Source organism: Corvus brachyrhynchos, unplaced genomic scaffold, assembly GCF_000691975.1.
Source record: "Corvus brachyrhynchos isolate BGI_N302 unplaced genomic scaffold, ASM69197v1 scaffold407, whole genome shotgun sequence".
Classification (NCBI taxonomy): domain Eukaryota; kingdom Metazoa; phylum Chordata; class Aves; order Passeriformes; family Corvidae; genus Corvus; species Corvus brachyrhynchos.
The window spans coordinates 1,119,688-1,138,367 of record NW_008239056.1 but is presented as its reverse complement, the minus strand read 5'-3'; the positions used below and the strand labels follow the sequence as shown (position 1 = coordinate 1,138,367).

The 18,680-nt window shown below is 43.7% G+C and overlaps 2 protein-coding genes across 3 annotated transcripts in view; one reads left to right on the top strand and one right to left on the bottom strand.

The window, feature by feature from the left end:
• ATAD5 (ATPase family, AAA domain containing 5) overlaps positions 1-206 on the bottom strand; it is a 16,853-nt gene extending 16,647 nt beyond the window's left edge. Inside the window, exon 1 of the mRNA XM_017739127.1 lies at positions 9-206. Within this exon, the coding sequence (XP_017594616.1) occupies positions 9-206 (198 nt within the window). The remainder of the gene's footprint in view (positions 1-8) is intronic.
• Positions 207-215: 9 nt separating this feature from the next.
• CRLF3 (cytokine receptor like factor 3) lies at positions 216-16,734 on the top strand. Of its 2 annotated transcripts, none has more exons than XM_008637587.2 (8): positions 216-1,389; positions 2,370-2,577; positions 4,370-4,457; positions 4,923-5,100; positions 6,176-6,398; positions 7,048-7,180; positions 13,293-13,405; positions 13,693-16,734. In XM_008637587.2, the coding sequence occupies exons 1-8, from the start codon at positions 1,384-1,386 to the stop codon at positions 13,944-13,946; spliced, it is 1,203 nt and encodes a 400-aa protein (XP_008635809.1). In that variant the 5' UTR covers positions 216-1,383; the 3' UTR covers positions 13,947-16,734. The 2 variants fall into 2 exon arrangements, with proteins under 2 accessions (XP_008635809.1, XP_017594635.1); XM_017739146.1 differs by lacking the exon at positions 216-1,389 and adding an exon at positions 1,475-1,623.
• Positions 16,735-18,680: the final 1,946 nt, after the last annotated feature.

Sequence of the window (18,680 nt, the reverse complement as noted above, 5' to 3'; positions counted from 1 at the left end):
GGGTGGGCCTGGCCGCTCCGCTCCCGGGGCCCGGTATTTGTCCGTGTTTCCTGTCCGCCGGGAGAGCCGGGATGGGCCTCAGGTGTGGGGAAGGTGGAGGAGGGGGAGCCCCGCCGAATCGAGGGGTTATGAGAGCCCTGGGACCGGCCTGTGGTCTCGGTGGGTGCCGGAGATGGAGGGCGTGGGAGTGGGCAGATGTGGGACATGTCGGAGGAAAGGGATGCGAGCTGAAGTCTGTTACTGAGCTGAGCCTCATTTTCTGGGATGACAGGGAGGTTCCCCAGGCAGGAGTAAAATCTTAAGGAACTACATTTTCCAAAGTAGCTGGGTCGCTAAGTCTGATTTAATAGGGAATGTTATACCCATCTTCGCATCGGATACCTGCCTGGGCAAGCTGCTCCCTGGTTTGGATGATGTGCTGAAGGCTGCTGTCCCCATGCACCACAGTGCCTGGGTCACGTACTCCGTGGGTCAGGCAGGAGGCTTGCCAGCATTCCGGGTTAGCTGGTTTGTCTGCAGCTGTGCACTGGAGCCAGAGGAGAGTTTCCATTGGGACTGTGACCCACCCGCCGGGAGATGCAGGAGGAGATAGGCAAGTGTGGGCAGGGAGAGCCATAGTGCAGGGCTGGCTCCTCTGCTCAGGCAGCCTCTCAGCATTTGGGGTTTTGCAGACTGGAAGTGATGCCTTGCTGTCTTTGATTCAGCTCTGCAACGGATAAATAAAAACCCAAACAAAATCAAACTCAGCGAGTGTTTCTGTGTTGACCTGTTAGTTTTTCTGAAGCAGATCCCGTTAGTGTAGAAACCTGCTGTAAATCTGCTAGGAGAGTGTCCTGCTCCCAAGTGCATGTGGGTGATCACTGGACATTTAATTAGTCAGCATTGAAACCACAGGCTGCTTAAGAAAATAAATTGTTCATGGCTGTCTTTAGTCCAAACCTTGTAATCTCAAAGTGTTGCTTGGCAATTCCAAGTGCAGTGAAAGGCAGCCCATGTGCCTTTGTGCAGTGAGTGTGTAGTTAGCTCACCTTTCCTTTTCCTCTCAGGGGGAATTTCTTTACTGTGTGCATGTTTATGTTTTCTCTCTTTCCATCTTCAGGACCACTTGCTGTTTTGTGCACATCCAAGAGTTCCCTGTGTTCCCAAAGTGCTGAGTGTGCTAGACTGGGGTTCATGTTGTGGCAGCTTTATTATTTGGGGACTGGTGGGCAGATGTGATAGAGCTGGATCACTTACATTGCATCCTTTTCCTTTGGACCAATGGGACATGATTTTCTGCAAACTGCACCGAGCTCTGTGTGTTCAGGGACTTGCATTTCCTCTTTTGCATGATGAGCAGTATCTAATCCTGGAGCTGAGCTGCTGAATTTGTATCTGCCTGTAATGGAGGTAAAGAGCTTGGAGAAGTGACTGTTCTGCCTTCCTTTGCCCCACCCCTTCACAAGGCTAAATACTTCCTCTTTTTTTTTTTTCCTCAAGCATTGAAATTACAAGAAAAGGGAAGCAGAGCTGTGTGGCAGCTGCAGAGCTTCATGAATATTAGTTGAAGAGGAAATTTATTTTACCTAACCAGAGAACTTCCTGTGTTGGTTGTCTGTACTTCTAAAGATCTAGAAATTACGTGTAAGGCCATGAGTGTGTTGCAGCATTTCCTTGTGTGTGTGACTTAGAAAAGTTGTTCACAGGGAGATGTTCACTTCTGATTTTTGCATCTTTAGCTCAGGGATGTTCAAGTGTGTTTTCTTCCCTAAAAGTCAGATTCAGCAAGTTTGCTGACATTTTAATAAACACTTGTAGAACCTTCCGTGGTCGGGTTCTTCCGGAATCAAAACAGACTTGCTGTTCAGCCTGTCCTGTCACCAAGGGGGGCTGTTTGAACAAAATTGAAAAGAAAGCCGAGGATTTTAAAAATCCAGTGAACTGATAGGGCTTGGAAAACTGCTCCTAGATAGTTTTCAAAAAGTCTGATAGGTTTTTGTTTGCAAGGGGGATTGCCTGTATATGATGCCAGGTGGTTTTTGAGTAGGATTACAGCAGTGGGGGTTTTTTGAGGGGCAGCAGGGAGGAGATCTACAAAGCATTTGGATTTTTCTGACAAGAAAAATTCCTTGATTGAAGCACCCGTAATCCAGTTTGTATTTTGTTTAGTTAATATGCTCTTCCCCTTGTCCAGGCTGGTTTCTTTGCCTCCCTCCCTGCTGTACATGTACTAAAAATGACTTCACTAATTTGTTAACTGCCAGTGGTCATTTTTTAAAGCAGACTCCACTTGCAGCTTTACTGAGCAAATGGGATGCTTCAGAAAAATAAAAGATGTGTATGGCCTTTGCCTTTATCCTAAATCCTTCTTTCCTGTTACCTGAATTCAGATCAAAGAAAGTGCAACATTGACCAGAGATGTGCTTGAGCAGCATTTTAGCGATTTGAAAGGGACCCTAAAGAAGCTTCTGGATGAGCGACTGATGTCCCTACTGCAGGAAGTGGATGTCATAGAGCAAGAGAGCATCAAGCCCCTGGATGAGTGCCAGAAGCTGATAGAGCACGGAGTCAGCACGGCCGATGATCTGCTCCGGGAAGGTGAGGCAGGACCTGGTGCTGAGTCTTAGCTCTGCCTTCCAGTGTGAGTCTGTCAAAAGTCTGGAATTATGAGCAGTGTGTTTGGCTCATTTTGGACTTATCTCAAACTAAATGTTAAGAATTGGGTAGATGTAGTGAAGAGCTGATCAATATTATCTCCTACAAATCCATATTTCAACATTTCACTCCGATCCTAGGTTGTAAGTATGTCAGTGTAGGCTCTCCTAAAGGGCAGGAAGTACTTATTTGGGAATTATTTCACTACAGAGAAATTCTGTACCTCTCCAGGGTAGACAGAAAAGTATGTCAGGCTACTTTGAAATAAAATATATGGTGGATACCACCATAGCAAAGTGTCTATTTTGGTGAAGTAAGTTATTTCTGTCTTGCTGAAATAGCAGCTGAAATAAACAAATTGTCCTCCTACGTGTGATTATATTTGCTGTTGGTGGGGAGCATGAGGAATGATATGGCAGCTGTATGGGGAAAGTTTCTCTAAAAAGTCTGAAGATGAGGCAGACAAAAATGGCCATGTGGAATATTACTGTAAGGGCCAGACTATACCCTACTGATGCTAAATACCTCGGCAGAAAGGAATGTCACTCTTGCCTGTTTTCCCCGGGCTGGAGAACCTACTGAGGGCATGTCTGAGCCATGAGCGTGTTGGCAGTTTCCTTGCATTGTTCTCGTGTCTCAACTTTAACTTTCTTTCAGCATGAGCTCAGTTCTGGGAGCTAAAGCACATTGAGCCATGTCCCAGGGGTGGGAAAGCTCCCAGTTCCTCCTCAGCCCTGAGCTTTGTGCTGGCCTGGGAGCTCAGTGCCTCCTGCTCACAGGAGCAGTGACAGTGTTTAAAGGATTAATTTGTTGGGGTTTTTTTCTACCACCACAACTCTAGGACAGCTTGTATTCACCTTGGTTTTATTTTAAGTCTCACCTTACTGAGTCAGGGTGGTGGCAAAGATTGCCTGTGTTTTGTGTGAGATTCTGTGGGGTCTCATGAGAAGCTGACTTGCTGCACTTCCCATCCCCTGGGTGCTCTGAGTAGGAGCATCACTGAGTGCTGTGGGCAGGACAAGCACACATTGCAGCTAAGTCAGAAAGGAGTTAAGCCTCCGTGGTTATTAAATCTCCTGCTGCCAATTATGACGTGTGCTTTCCTTCAGAGATTTGTAACGTGCGTAATCCTCCACTTGGAAAAGGACTGAGCTTGCTGAAGTTGTAAATTATCCTAAAGTCAGGAGACTGGAGCATATGTCTCTGTAAGATGAAGTGTGGGGTGCTACTTTATATGGAAAGCTTAGGAAAATGTTTGTATTTATCTCCACACTTCAATGCATGGATTATTTCCTTCATTGTGACAATAGTGCCATTTTGATTGTAGCAAATAGAACAATGGTTGAAATTATTTCTTGCTTTCAAGTGTCTGCTTTTTTATTTTCTGATCAGTGAAGGTACTTTGCTTTTCTCTTCATTTAAAGCTGATGGAGGAAGGGATTATTAACCCTGACTTTTGGCATCATCTGACCCCAGTTCTGCTCCTGTCTGAGACCTGAGGCAAATTATTACATCTGTTATGGGTGTGTCTACAGGTAGATTTGAGAGCTTCAAAAGTTGCTAGATAGGCTTTATATTGTTACCTGTAATTGTATTTTCTAGCTAAGACTAGCAAAAGTGCTGAGAATGCTTCACATTTAATTGGTTGTTCGTGTCAGAACTGGTTATTCTTTGAAGCAAAGAATGCCTTCTGTGGACGTTGTCTCATTAGAATATTTTTACTGTTTGGTTGCAGGAGAGAGTGCAGTCGATGGAGATGTGGGAACACAGAATGAGAAACTTTGCAACTTTACAAAAAAAGCTTTACATATTCAGCTAGATAGGTAAGACACCAACATTCTGAGGTGATCTGAGGCAGTGGCACATGTGCCCTTCTTTGAAGAGGATCTTTTCTCTTTTGGAACAAATGTTTTCCACTCTATTGCCTCAAAAGATTCATTTGAGGTGCTGCTGTCCTTTTTGTTTCACAGACTCTTATTGGGGCTGGTACTTAGAGAATGGAGGGGATTTTCACCCTCCGTATGTTCTGTGGAAATAAAGGCTGTTTATTTGCGAAGGATGAAGCCACTCCCCATAGACCAGCCTGTGTTTCAGAGTATTTACTGACAAACAGGCAGTCTGGTTAGGGCTGAAAACACAATGTTTTCTGAGTCTTTTAAGTTTGGAGTGCACGTGCCAATTTCTGCAGCTGTTCTCTCTTTGCAAATCTGCACAGATTCAAGTGTATGGATGAAATATGAATTTGTAGAAGCTGGCCCCTCTCATTACAGTGAACTTTCCTTTCTCAGCTTACCAGAAGTGCCCTCCTTGGTTGATGTGCCTTGTTTATCTGCCCAGCTGGATGACTGCCTCCTTACTATACTGAAAAATCAAATATTCAGACATGGAACTGTGGCATCTCGCCCACCTGTACAGCTGGAGGAATTTGTGGAAAAGCCTGGAGGTATTTTAGTCCGATGGTGTAAGGTAGGTAAAATATCCTGTTGGAAAATCCTCTAGACTTGCGTTTTTTCTAAAAGAACCCAAGTAATCCACCTTCTTTCTGAATTCTCTACGGCTTTCGAAGGACTAGTCCACTCCAGTGTGGAGTTAGAAACTTGAGAAGAGCTTTTTATGGTAATGGTGTCATTTAAAGGCAAGGTAGCCTGGTGACGGTGTGGTTGGTGCTGGGGTTTGAGTCTGCCTGGCAGTGACACTTGCGTCAGCAGATCCAGGATGAGGCTGGACCTGCTCTCTTATGCTTTTACCCCTAAGCATGTTTGTGTTCCTAGGGAGATGCAGTGGGTTGAAAGAGAAAGTATTATTATATTGGTGTTAGCTAGTCCAGTAGCTTTTCTCTTTGACACACAGAGACTATTTTTGAGTAAACCACTGCTGTGATCTGATGTGGTTTAGTTGTTGTTGGACAGTTCTATGCTCCTTGGCAGCATCAAACAAACTTTTGTTGTTCTAGCAACTTCCAGTCGTTGTTGGCCACCCTTCACTTGTAAAGGATGTGGACTCAGGTTATTAAACCATAGGCACTGCTCTCAGGTGGGGTCTGATTTACTGTGGTATAGAGGAATTCCCTGGATTTGGTTGTGCCTGGGGGATATTGAAGGGGGCTTTTTTGAGGGGGTGTGTGTGTGTGTAAATATCTTTGGACTTAGAAATATCAAAGAACTGGAAATCATTCTTGGAACAGTTTATGAAGGACAACAGTCATTTTCCCTTGCTGTTAAAAACTGGCACAGAGTTTCTTCTGCAAAGTTGTTCTCAGCTTTTGGCTGAAGGATTTTTTTATATCTCTGCTAGAATGAACAGCCTTCTGTTAAATGTTTCTTCCTCTGTAAATATTTTTTAGCTGTAATAATTCTGATACATCTTTTTATTGGTTCAGACACTGATGTTAGTTCAGACACTGATGTGTCTACAAGGCACATTTTCTGCTCTGAAATACCTTGTGAGTCTGATCACCTGCAGTGCTGTCCTAACATGTGCCCCTTCAGAGAGAAAAGGAGAACCAGGGGGATCCTTATTAACGCAGTAAATGTTCCTGCAGGTGGATGATGATTTCATACCCCAGGACTACCGGCTGCAGTACCGCAAGAGCACTGCCAGCCACTTTGAGGATGTGTATGTGGGCTCGGAGACAGAGTTCATAGTGCTGCACATTGATCCCAACGTGGATTACCAGTTCCGGGTGTGCGCCCGCGGGGACGGGCGGCAGGAGTGGAGCCCCTGGAGTGTCCCCCAGATTGGCCGCACCACGCTGGTCCCCCATGGTATTGGTCATCCTGAACCCTCAGCTGCTCATCAGCACTCCGGGGGGGCTGCAGCTGGATGGAGCTATGCTTGTGTGATGGGGGGTGTCTCCAGCTATGGGGTGTGCGTGTGACATGTGATGAACTGTTCCTCTGTCCTACAATTCATTCTTTTCTTCCTTGGTATGGGGACACTCAGTGAGCCTTTCACAGGTGGCTCACTGCTTCTTTAGCCTTGGAAAGCATGTGAGCCAGAAGAAAAGCATTATTTTTCCCTTCTCCCTCGCCACAACGTAAGCATTTTTGATGACATACAGCTCACAACAAGCTCTTATCTTGGAGAGAGAAAAATTTAAATTTTCTCTTCACTTAAAAATTTGTAAGCGCAGTGGGTAATGAAGGGTTTTCTTTGCCTACGATAAGACTTGGCAGGGATTGCAGCAAAGAGTGAACTCCTGGGGAACTCTGAGCTGGAAAATACTTTTTGTAATTGCAATTTATTTGAAAAACAAATCTCTCCATAAGAAAAAGGCAAAACCAGCCCCTGTTATTAACATAGCTTGAGCTGCATGAGGTGGACTGAGTAGACATTGGGATTGGCTTGATTTTGCACAGACAGGAGCGAGTTGAGGTTCACAATTTCTTTCTTGTTTGTTTGTTTTCTTTGAAGAATGGACAACTGGTCTGGAGGGTTACAGCTTGAGCAGCCGAAGAAACATAGCACTTCGGAATGATTCTCAATCGTGTGGTGTGCTCTACTCCAAAGCTCCTACTTATTTCTGTGGGCAAACATTAACATTCAGGCAAGTCCTTTTTGGGTGGCTGGTGGCTGGTGCATCCCCTGTGAGCTGTCACATCTGAATTGTGTGTAAACCTGAGGCATGTTTGAGTTTTAAATCAGCTCAGCTCTAGTCAAGGTAGTGTCTCTATGTGACATCTTTAGTTCTTTAGTTCTGCTTCCTGGCTTTGTAGGAAAACACCTGATGTTTTTGTAGGATCTGCGGTTATATAAAAGAGAGATGAGTGAACTCCTGAGGGATGGTAAAATATAGCCCATGCTGATCAGATCTGTGGAATGTTGAACTTCCTGATGTTTTGTAGCAGCTGTTACTGGCTGAAGTCAGTGGCGCTTTGCCTCTAGTTCCTTTTAACCTTGGGCCAGGGGTTACTTTCCTTCCCAGACTATTCACTGGCTCTGAAGACTTTGGACATGAAAACACTGATGTGCTGTTGGGATGACAGTCTGGCAGCAATGCCTTTAACATCTGAGATAAATAGTGCTGGTCAGACTACTAATGCTGAAACTGGCATTAGAAGATCCAGAGTGGAGAAGGGATCTTGTGAATTTCAAGCTTTCCATTTGACACAGAACATGATTAAAAACCTTGGCAGTTTTTCTGCCTGTAGTCCTATCCCTGAGATGATGCTGTTTAACAGGGTATGAGGAATGTCCTTGTGGATATGTCAGTTGTAATTACAGACCTCAGAGACTCTGAAGCTTTGTTTCATCTTTTCCCTGGTTAAATAAAACTACTTGCTGTACAGCAAGCAACCCCCAAAGGCAATCAAAAAGGGCTGTTCATGACACTTTCATTACTTATTCCATGGTGTTTCATTTAACCCTTCCTGATAACAGATTATGTTAACTTCAGATGGTTGCAGTGTGAGGATGTATTCAGTTGCCCTGTCTGAGATAGGTAAAAAGATCTAAAGCTTTCATTTGAAATCTATTGCTAGATTTTACTTCTCTTGGCTCAGCAATGCCTGTGAAATTAAAGGCAGAACCTTGAGGTTTCCCTTGAGGTTCTCTCTCAGTCCAGTGCCTTTTATCATTTTTTATTGGTAGCATGTGAAAATGTTTTGCTTCACATTTTGGTTATGGACTTCTCTCCAAGAGGAGATTGTTTCAGGATGGCAGAGGATGTGTCCACAAGAGCTATCGTGACACGAATCTTGAGATTGAAGACAGCCTCAAGAATTGGTTGTGTTCCCCTTCCAAGGTCCAGGAGTAGCTTCTTGTTTGGAAGTGTGAGAGATTTTCCTGAGCAGGGAGATGTAGTACTTGGTGCTTGACTTTCTCCAGCTGTTGGAACACAAGTTATTATTCACAAACAGCTCTGGGGGTTCTCTGTGTTCAGGACCCAGGCACAGCTTGTCAGTGAGAAGTGAAGCTGTGATAAACACAGTATTTTGTATCTACATTTTAAAGATAAGCTGTGGTAGTTGTCCTGAGGTGAAGCATTTGGCCAAGCTGTAGGAAAACATCACTGCATTAGGTCAAATCTCCTCGTGTTTCTTTGCAGCCTCCAGGGAGCTGCCCTTAGGGACAGGAACATTTCTCTGCAGTGACCTGCCCTTCATCTCTAAAGCTTTGTTTGCTGTGGGGAGCCACAGTCCTTCTGGCCAGGCTGGTGATTCGGGCTCGCCCAGCAGATGCCCTGTGGTGGTCACGCTGGCTTTATCAGGAACCCAGCACAACTCTGCTGACAGCTGACCGTGAGGCAGTGCCTGTGATCCCACACAGATGGACCTTTCTGTGCTCTGAGGCAAATAGAAACTGGTGGTGGTTCACTGGGGTTCAGTGTTTGGGCTGCAGTGGCAGAGAGGTTTTGTTGTGTGGCATTTTTGTTGTGCACCAAAATCAATTTGAAATTGCCTTTAAAGTTGCTTTGGGAAAACATTGTGGATCCCTTCCAAAGTAAAAGCTTCTTGGAGATTTAAATAATTGTTTTCCCTTCGCTTTACAGTGCAAGGCTACTGCTCTTTTAGTGACATTCCCAGGGGACTGAAAAACCTAATGGAGTGCAAAAGTAAAACATGGTTCCAATTTTATCTTCCCGGTGTGCCTCAAAAGAGTTAACCCATTCTGTGCCAGTCCACTGCCCTCTTTAATTGCTGGTTCTTGAAAGCTTTGCTGAAGTTTTCCCTTGTTTGCCAACAACCATGTATCAGTCTGTTCTTTCTCTCAAGCTGCAATGAAAATAGCTTTACTTTCTAGGAAAGACCATCTGAATTTCCTGAGTCAGTCAGGCTCTCTGTAAAGTAGGATTTAGCACCTTTGAGAGGTGGCAGTACTAGAGAAAGGACTCAAGTCCAGAACAGCCCTTCAGCCCACCCCGCTGGGCCCCCATGGTATTGGTCATCCTGAACCCTCAGCTGCTCATCAGCACTCCGGGGGGGCTGCAGCTGGATGGAGCTATGCTTGTGTGATGGGGGGTGTCTCCAGCTATGGGGTGTGCGTGTGACATGTGATGAACTGTTCCTCTGTCCTACAATTCATTCTTTTCTTCCTTGGTATGGGGACACTCAGTGAGCCTTTCACAGGTGGCTCACTGCTTCTTTAGCCTTGGAAAGCATGTGAGCCAGAAGAAAAGCATTATTTTTCCCTTCTCCCTCGCCACAACGTAAGCATTTTTGATGACATACAGCTCACAACAAGCTCTTATCTTGGAGAGAGAAAAATTTAAATTTTCTCTTCACTTAAAAATTTGTAAGCGCAGTGGGTAATGAAGGGTTTTCTTTGCCTACGATAAGACTTGGCAGGGATTGCAGCAAAGAGTGAACTCCTGGGGAACTCTGAGCTGGAAAATACTTTTTGTAATTGCAATTTATTTGAAAAACAAATCTCTCCATAAGAAAAAGGCAAAACCAGCCCCTGTTATTAACATAGCTTGAGCTGCATGAGGTGGACTGAGTAGACATTGGGATTGGCTTGATTTTGCACAGACAGGAGCGAGTTGAGGTTCACAATTTCTTTCTTGTTTGTTTGTTTTCTTTGAAGAATGGACAACTGGTCTGGAGGGTTACAGCTTGAGCAGCCGAAGAAACATAGCACTTCGGAATGATTCTCAATCGTGTGGTGTGCTCTACTCCAAAGCTCCTACTTATTTCTGTGGGCAAACATTAACATTCAGGCAAGTCCTTTTTGGGTGGCTGGTGGCTGGTGCATCCCCTGTGAGCTGTCACATCTGAATTGTGTGTAAACCTGAGGCATGTTTGAGTTTTAAATCAGCTCAGCTCTAGTCAAGGTAGTGTCTCTATGTGACATCTTTAGTTCTTTAGTTCTGCTTCCTGGCTTTGTAGGAAAACACCTGATGTTTTTGTAGGATCTGCGGTTATATAAAAGAGAGATGAGTGAACTCCTGAGGGATGGTAAAATATAGCCCATGCTGATCAGATCTGTGGAATGTTGAACTTCCTGATGTTTTGTAGCAGCTGTTACTGGCTGAAGTCAGTGGCGCTTTGCCTCTAGTTCCTTTTAACCTTGGGCCAGGGGTTACTTTCCTTCCCAGACTATTCACTGGCTCTGAAGACTTTGGACATGAAAACACTGATGTGCTGTTGGGATGACAGTCTGGCAGCAATGCCTTTAACATCTGAGATAAATAGTGCTGGTCAGACTACTAATGCTGAAACTGGCATTAGAAGATCCAGAGTGGAGAAGGGATCTTGTGAATTTCAAGCTTTCCATTTGACACAGAACATGATTAAAAACCTTGGCAGTTTTTCTGCCTGTAGTCCTATCCCTGAGATGATGCTGTTTAACAGGGTATGAGGAATGTCCTTGTGGATATGTCAGTTGTAATTACAGACCTCAGAGACTCTGAAGCTTTGTTTCATCTTTTCCCTGGTTAAATAAAACTACTTGCTGTACAGCAAGCAACCCCCAAAGGCAATCAAAAAGGGCTGTTCATGACACTTTCATTACTTATTCCATGGTGTTTCATTTAACCCTTCCTGATAACAGATTATGTTAACTTCAGATGGTTGCAGTGTGAGGATGTATTCAGTTGCCCTGTCTGAGATAGGTAAAAAGATCTAAAGCTTTCATTTGAAATCTATTGCTAGATTTTACTTCTCTTGGCTCAGCAATGCCTGTGAAATTAAAGGCAGAACCTTGAGGTTTCCCTTGAGGTTCTCTCTCAGTCCAGTGCCTTTTATCATTTTTTATTGGTAGCATGTGAAAATGTTTTGCTTCACATTTTGGTTATGGACTTCTCTCCAAGAGGAGATTGTTTCAGGATGGCAGAGGATGTGTCCACAAGAGCTATCGTGACACGAATCTTGAGATTGAAGACAGCCTCAAGAATTGGTTGTGTTCCCCTTCCAAGGTCCAGGAGTAGCTTCTTGTTTGGAAGTGTGAGAGATTTTCCTGAGCAGGGAGATGTAGTACTTGGTGCTTGACTTTCTCCAGCTGTTGGAACACAAGTTATTATTCACAAACAGCTCTGGGGGTTCTCTGTGTTCAGGACCCAGGCACAGCTTGTCAGTGAGAAGTGAAGCTGTGATAAACACAGTATTTTGTATCTACATTTTAAAGATAAGCTGTGGTAGTTGTCCTGAGGTGAAGCATTTGGCCAAGCTGTAGGAAAACATCACTGCATTAGGTCAAATCTCCTCGTGTTTCTTTGCAGCCTCCAGGGAGCTGCCCTTAGGGACAGGAACATTTCTCTGCAGTGACCTGCCCTTCATCTCTAAAGCTTTGTTTGCTGTGGGGAGCCACAGTCCTTCTGGCCAGGCTGGTGATTCGGGCTCGCCCAGCAGATGCCCTGTGGTGGTCACGCTGGCTTTATCAGGAACCCAGCACAACTCTGCTGACAGCTGACCGTGAGGCAGTGCCTGTGATCCCACACAGATGGACCTTTCTGTGCTCTGAGGCAAATAGAAACTGGTGGTGGTTCACTGGGGTTCAGTGTTTGGGCTGCAGTGGCAGAGAGGTTTTGTTGTGTGGCATTTTTGTTGTGCACCAAAATCAATTTGAAATTGCCTTTAAAGTTGCTTTGGGAAAACATTGTGGATCCCTTCCAAAGTAAAAGCTTCTTGGAGATTTAAATAATTGTTTTCCCTTCGCTTTACAGTGCAAGGCTACTGCTCTTTTAGTGACATTCCCAGGGGACTGAAAAACCTAATGGAGTGCAAAAGTAAAACATGGTTCCAATTTTATCTTCCCGGTGTGCCTCAAAAGAGTTAACCCATTCTGTGCCAGTCCACTGCCCTCTTTAATTGCTGGTTCTTGAAAGCTTTGCTGAAGTTTTCCCTTGTTTGCCAACAACCATGTATCAGTCTGTTCTTTCTCTCAAGCTGCAATGAAAATAGCTTTACTTTCTAGGAAAGACCATCTGAATTTCCTGAGTCAGTCAGGCTCTCTGTAAAGTAGGATTTAGCACCTTTGAGAGGTGGCAGTACTAGAGAAAGGACTCAAGTCCAGAACAGCCCTTCAGCGTACGAACTGTGCAGCCTCGCTCCTCTGCTGGGGCCCAAAGGGAACTGAGTCCCTGGTCATTTGCAAAACTTGTTTGCATTTTCTTCAGAGATTCTTTCCCCAGACTAAAACTCCAAATACAGCTGAGCAGAAGCCAGACATGTAAATGCTCTTCTAGGCATTGCTTGGTTTGCACCAAGCTGATTTATTACAAAAGCCTAAACCAAACACACCCCCTAAGCAACACCCCATCCTCATCCCATTACAGCAGAACATGGCAGGGCCCAAAAAACCTATTTTGGTAATGCTTATTAAATCCCTGCTGAAACTACTGCTGTCTTGTCATAATACATGATGCTGACCAGTAATCTGATATAGCTAATTGGCTAGCTGAGCACACTGTCTGCTTCAGACAACTGGAAATCATTTCAAAAGACCATTTCTAAGATGTGACAGTGGAGAATAGTATTAAATACCATTGGAAGTTTGCAGGAAGCACGTTCCTATTTTGTACAGATTAACAGAGTATTGCTCAGTGGAGCTCTTGGGAAAGCTGGTAGGAATTTTGGGGATCTCCCCAAAAGTTTGGATGAATTTGTTGAGAGCCATGGAACACAGTACAGGGGTCTGGTGTGACAGGTTATTACTGTCTGGATTTCATGGTATGTTTTGATTTAAAGCTTCAGGTTTCGACTTAACTTTTTGCTTGTTAGAATTGAGACCGTGGGCCAGCCAGACCGACGGGACAGCCTGGGAGTGTGCGTGGAGCAGCAGAATGGCTACGACTCCCTTCAGCGGGACAAAGCTGTGTGCATCAGCACAAATGGTGAGTCTGAACCACAGAATTCCCCCCCAAACCCCACAGCCCCTGGCTCTTTAGATCCCTGCATAATATATGAGCAACTTTTATGTATGTGCTGCTTGTGCAGTTAAAAATCTTTGGTGAGATCACAGATCTCCTCTTCCTGCTTGCAGTTATTGCAGCCTGTTCCATGTGACAAAAGAAATGCAGCAGCGTTTTTTCCCTATTTGTTTGCAAAAAATGGGGAGATGTGATCTTCCATGTTAGTACATGCAGAAAATGAGAAATGGTAGATCTGCTGACTGTTTCAGGGGCAGTATTTGTAAATGGAAAAGAAATGACAAACCAGCTGCCTGCTGTTACTTCTGGCTCGACTGTGACATTTGACATGGAAGTTGTGCAGTTGGGACCCTGCAGCAACGAGGGAGGAAACTTCAAGCTTCGAGTAACCATCAGCTCCAACAACAGAGAAGTGGTCTTCGACTGGGTACTTGATCAATGCTGTGGATCTTTGTATTTTGGATGTTCATTTTCATACCCAGGCTGGAAGGTTTTGGTGTTTTAGCAGTGAGTAAAGGGATTTTTTGTTCTTGCTGTAATGTTAAAAGCTGAGTTTCCAGCTGTTTGACAACAATCTTGTAACAAACCCCTGTCTTTATAGTACTTGAACTCCACTATATTGTACTTCATACTGGATTCATTTAAACAATAATTGTGAAACATTTGATTTGTTACTCTGGAAAAAGCTAGACACAAGCATTTGTGTAGGCAAATTAATTTAAGCAGTCCATCAGACCTTTCCCTTTTTTCCTCCAGACTTGATTTTTGTCAGTATTTCATTGTACTCGTCTCAGGGTACGCGCGTTGTGTAGAATTAACTTCGCTTAAAACTGCTGCTCTGTAAGCATTTTAGGGGTGGTAATGGACCAAAGTTGTATTTATACCACTCAGAGCACAGTATTTAGAGTGGCAAGGTCCTGCTCTGCTTCCTTGTGCACGATGCTGCCTTAGGAGTCTGAGTGGACAGTGGTGCGCCCACCTGTGGCAGCTGCTTCCTCCGCGCACGGTACTGTTTGTCCCTCTGGAGCAGGGACATCTGAGCCAGCCTGTTCCTGTCTCACTTAAGTGCCTTATTTCAATACTTCTTGAACTGTTTTCTGTGTTGTCACTTGGAATGTTTTCTAGAGTAGCTGCATGGTGATACTTACATCAATGGTGCAAGGCTGCCTCAAGCAGACCAACAGCCAGCGCAGGATGTTATCCTGATCGTCTCTGAATGTCTTCCCTGGTTACAATTCACATGGATCCTGTGTCAGAGACAGTCTCAGTGATTTGGTACCTGGCCTCAACCTGTGGATTGGCAGCTGTGGTTCCTCAGAGCCCTCCTACCATGCAGAGACAACCTTCTCTTACTGTCTGACAACACAAGGGCTGTTGTGATATGCAGGATTCCTGGCAATCCCAAATTCTGCCTGGGAATGCTGTGCAGTCAGTGCAGGTGTATGGTCCCAGTACTGCAGACAGACTGGGCTGACACAGCTGTGCCTGCTGCTGGAGCTCCACCTGGAGTAAGGGAGATGGGCTTTGGGAGTGGGCTTCAGGCAGACCCTGCCTGCACAGATTTAACCTGGGGCAGTCAGAATTGAAGAGAGGGTGGTAATTAAGCTGTCTCCATAGAATAGGATGGGATAAAAAATATTGTGAATTAAATGACTTGGAGTTCAGAAATTATATAAAGTTACATATTTTTCCTCTAAGGAGCAACTACAATGGGTAAGCTCAGTCTCAAAAGAGAGCTTATTCCTGGTCAAAAGATTTTAATGCTACTGGATTTAAAGAATATTTAAAAGCAACACTCACTGAGGGGTTTCTTACCTCATGTTCAATTAAAATTAAATATATTTTATCACGTTAGAATAGCATTATTTTTATAAAGCCTAGACAATCATACTGCCTTTCCTTCAGTGGCAATGTGCTACATTAGCCCTCTATATTACCATAATAAGCTTAAAGCATAAAAGCTTATTTTACAATTAATTAACATTGCCCATACTCACACTGTCAGTACATCAGCCATCCTGCCTGAATTTTTCCCCAAGCAGCTGTAGCAGGGGTACAAGAACTTCAGACAAGGAGAATGGCTGTTGGTATTTATACCATTTACAAGAAAAAAAAATGCATGCGGATTTAGATGGGTGCTGCAAAGAACCTGCACGAGGCAGGGTTAGGTTGGAATTGGCTGTAAGACATGAAGTGAGAAAGACTGAACTGCTGCAGGTCAGATCATCCACTGTTAGCAGCAAAGGCCCTGCAGTACTGTCAGTTTTTCAAGCTTCACTAGTTCAGTGTCAGGGAAAAAGAATACTAGCTTATCCTGTGCTTTCAATGTTACTTTAATTCTCCTGTGAAGAGTGTTTTCAGTACTTTTACAATAAGATTCAGTAGATGAAAGTGTCAGTCCTGTTCAGAGGGTCAGGCTGGCACTCCAGATAGCAGCTGACTTAAATCTTGCTCCACATAGTAGTGCTGGCAGTTTTATTTACACACTTCAGGTATCAGGTACTAGTTGTAACTTCATACTTTTACGATATGGAAACTAAAATTGTGAATATCCACATTTCTGAGATACCAACGGGCCAGGTACCCTTTAATCTGCTTTTGGAGGGGCTGGTCAGACTGTAGATTCTGCAGGATACTTACATATTAGAAAATAAAAAGCTTAAACCTTGAATTCAGGTACTTCCAGAGGTGGCAATGCCGTGTCAGGTTGTCCAGAATATACATAAAAGCAGCTGAAGGTGACTGTGAAGGCCATGGGAGACCCCTACTGCTGCCCAGGAGAGCTGAGGAAGGCAAGAGAAGTTTTTCTGCCTTCAGGCTTTAGCTGTGTGTTGAACGAGGGCAGATTGCCAATCGTTCTTTCATTGTTATTGTGTTTTTGTTTTTTATTTGAACTTGGCACAAGCCTTGCTGTCCAAATTCCAAATGAGGTACTTTCAGCCACCTCTTGTCTTGGAGCTGCACCTTGTGAATGGGGGAAGAGTGAAGAGTCTCAGGGCAAGAGACCTGAGCACTAAAGGAACAAAGGATGCAAAGAAGTGGAAGAGGCTTGAAGTAAAAAGTGTAAATTCTGTTCTTCTGCAGCAGAGTTCAGCTGGATGGAAAACCTGACACTTCCTGTACAATTTGCACCTATAGCTCTTGGAGCTCTGCAAGTAACAGTGTTAATGGCTTATGAAACCCAATCCTGAAAGTTGTTTTCCTAAGCTAGTACATTCACTTACCTCAACTAAGACTTGCGTGTCAAGAGAAATTTGAATTTTTTTAAATAAAAATTTTATCCCTCAACCGTGTATGGTCTAGGAAATTATTTATTGGGGCATAAAACTGAGAACCACAGCAGTCTAATAATATAAGGAAATGTTTTCTAGACTACTGCAGCCATCTTTAAGAGCTTAGCCCCTTTTTTTTCCCCATTTTTTAAATCTTCTGTCCCTCAGAAGTCCCAGACAATTTATTTCCAGGTTTCACACCTGTGCACTTACCTTTATATCCAGATTTTAACTGACATATCTTACAAAAATATTTTTCCCCTTCTTTTAATAAAATTTGTTAAAGCATCTATGAACTACCCCTCAATATTCCACCACGTCTGATTTGTCTCATCTCCATTTTACTGTTCGCATCTCTTACTGGTGCATTCAGTGGTGCAACTCTTACACATCTGTAGTTTTTGGCCAGCAGCAGAGGTATTTAATCACCTTCAAATGAAGTCCCTGTTGGACTAACACACAGCTTTACTTAGTTCCCTTAGTTCTGCTTTACCTGGAGCCTGTTCCCGTTCTTTGGTCTCTTTTAAAGGAAAAACAGCTTGTGAAACCAGTAAGTGAAGTTGCTGACTTGGCAGCTTTCTCTCATAAATACTCCATTCACATGAACTTTCTTCATGACAAGATGCCAAGTGTTTCTTCTCCAGAGCTGCAGCGTCACTCTCAAATCAAGCAGCCTAAAAACTGCAGGTTAGTCAGGGAGCATTTACCCACTCCAAAGCCTTTGTTTTCTTGGATATGAAACCACAGCCAGATTTGTAACAGGGAACATTTCCACTTGTCAATGATGGCACCAGACTTCTGTGAATTAAGAAGTATTTAACTTGGAACAACACTGTCACAATTGCCCTCACAGAATGGCTCCTGTATTCCCAAAGGTAAAATCAAATTTCTGGTTTGGGGGATTCTATGGTTTGGGAATTTTGTTCTGTTGATTAGATAAATAATCAGAACAGTTCAAATCATGGGTAACTGCCTGGAATGAAGCAGTGAATCTTCACCCCACCCCTCAAAATTCAAGACATACTCCAAGCAATGTGGGCTGAAGGTTAACAATTCACCTACTTTTGAATAGAGTAGTTAATGCACTGAATTAATACTGAAATCATGTTAGGTTCCAAGTTGGGGTTCACAGACCCATTGTGATCACCAACTACAAAACATTAAAACCTGCCATGAGCACGCTGAAGGCCAGATTAGGAGAATCTGGACAATGTTAGAGACAAGAACACACAGCTCAATAGCAGCCTAAGGTAGTTTGCAGAGCCCACCTGGCACATCCTGCATTTCAGGATCTGAATCCTAACATGGAAAAAGGTTTCCAGTGGCTGCCATTCCACAGTCACGACTTGGCCAAGCAATGCAATTCCTGACTTGTTTTGTCCCACAGTACCTGGAGCATCCATCCTCTGCAGTCCCAGATGAATGGGGTTTTCAACTGACACCAATTTAAACTTGACTTCATATAAGCCAAATACTTTTAAAAATGTCTGAAAAATTAGCCACTTGCATGTAAAACCACATCTTAGTTCTGTTACTGCCAACACAAGTGGTATGTGTCACTTGCACTTCTATAAATTGCAGTTCTGCACAGTAAAGTACAACTTGCACATCTACCTCAGGTATTCAGCTCTACCCCAAGAAAGGAGAATGAAAGTTATTAAAATCTGGCTAAAACCCTGGAAATTTATGGAGATACCTGAAACAGAGCTGTAACAATCTGGCAAAGGAAGAACACATATCCAAATTTTAAAAGTCATGCAAAGAGTTTATAGAGGTGCTGCTTGAGGTCTCTGCACATGGAATGACTGGACACCCATCATGGCAAATTTTGTATTACTGAACTTCATGTACAAAAGCTGATTTCAAATAAAACATTTAATGAAAAACAATGGTTCATTTAAACAGCTTAACTTGTTTACTGTTCAAATTCTTTTTAACCAGCTTACATGGCATCTTCAAAGGTACAA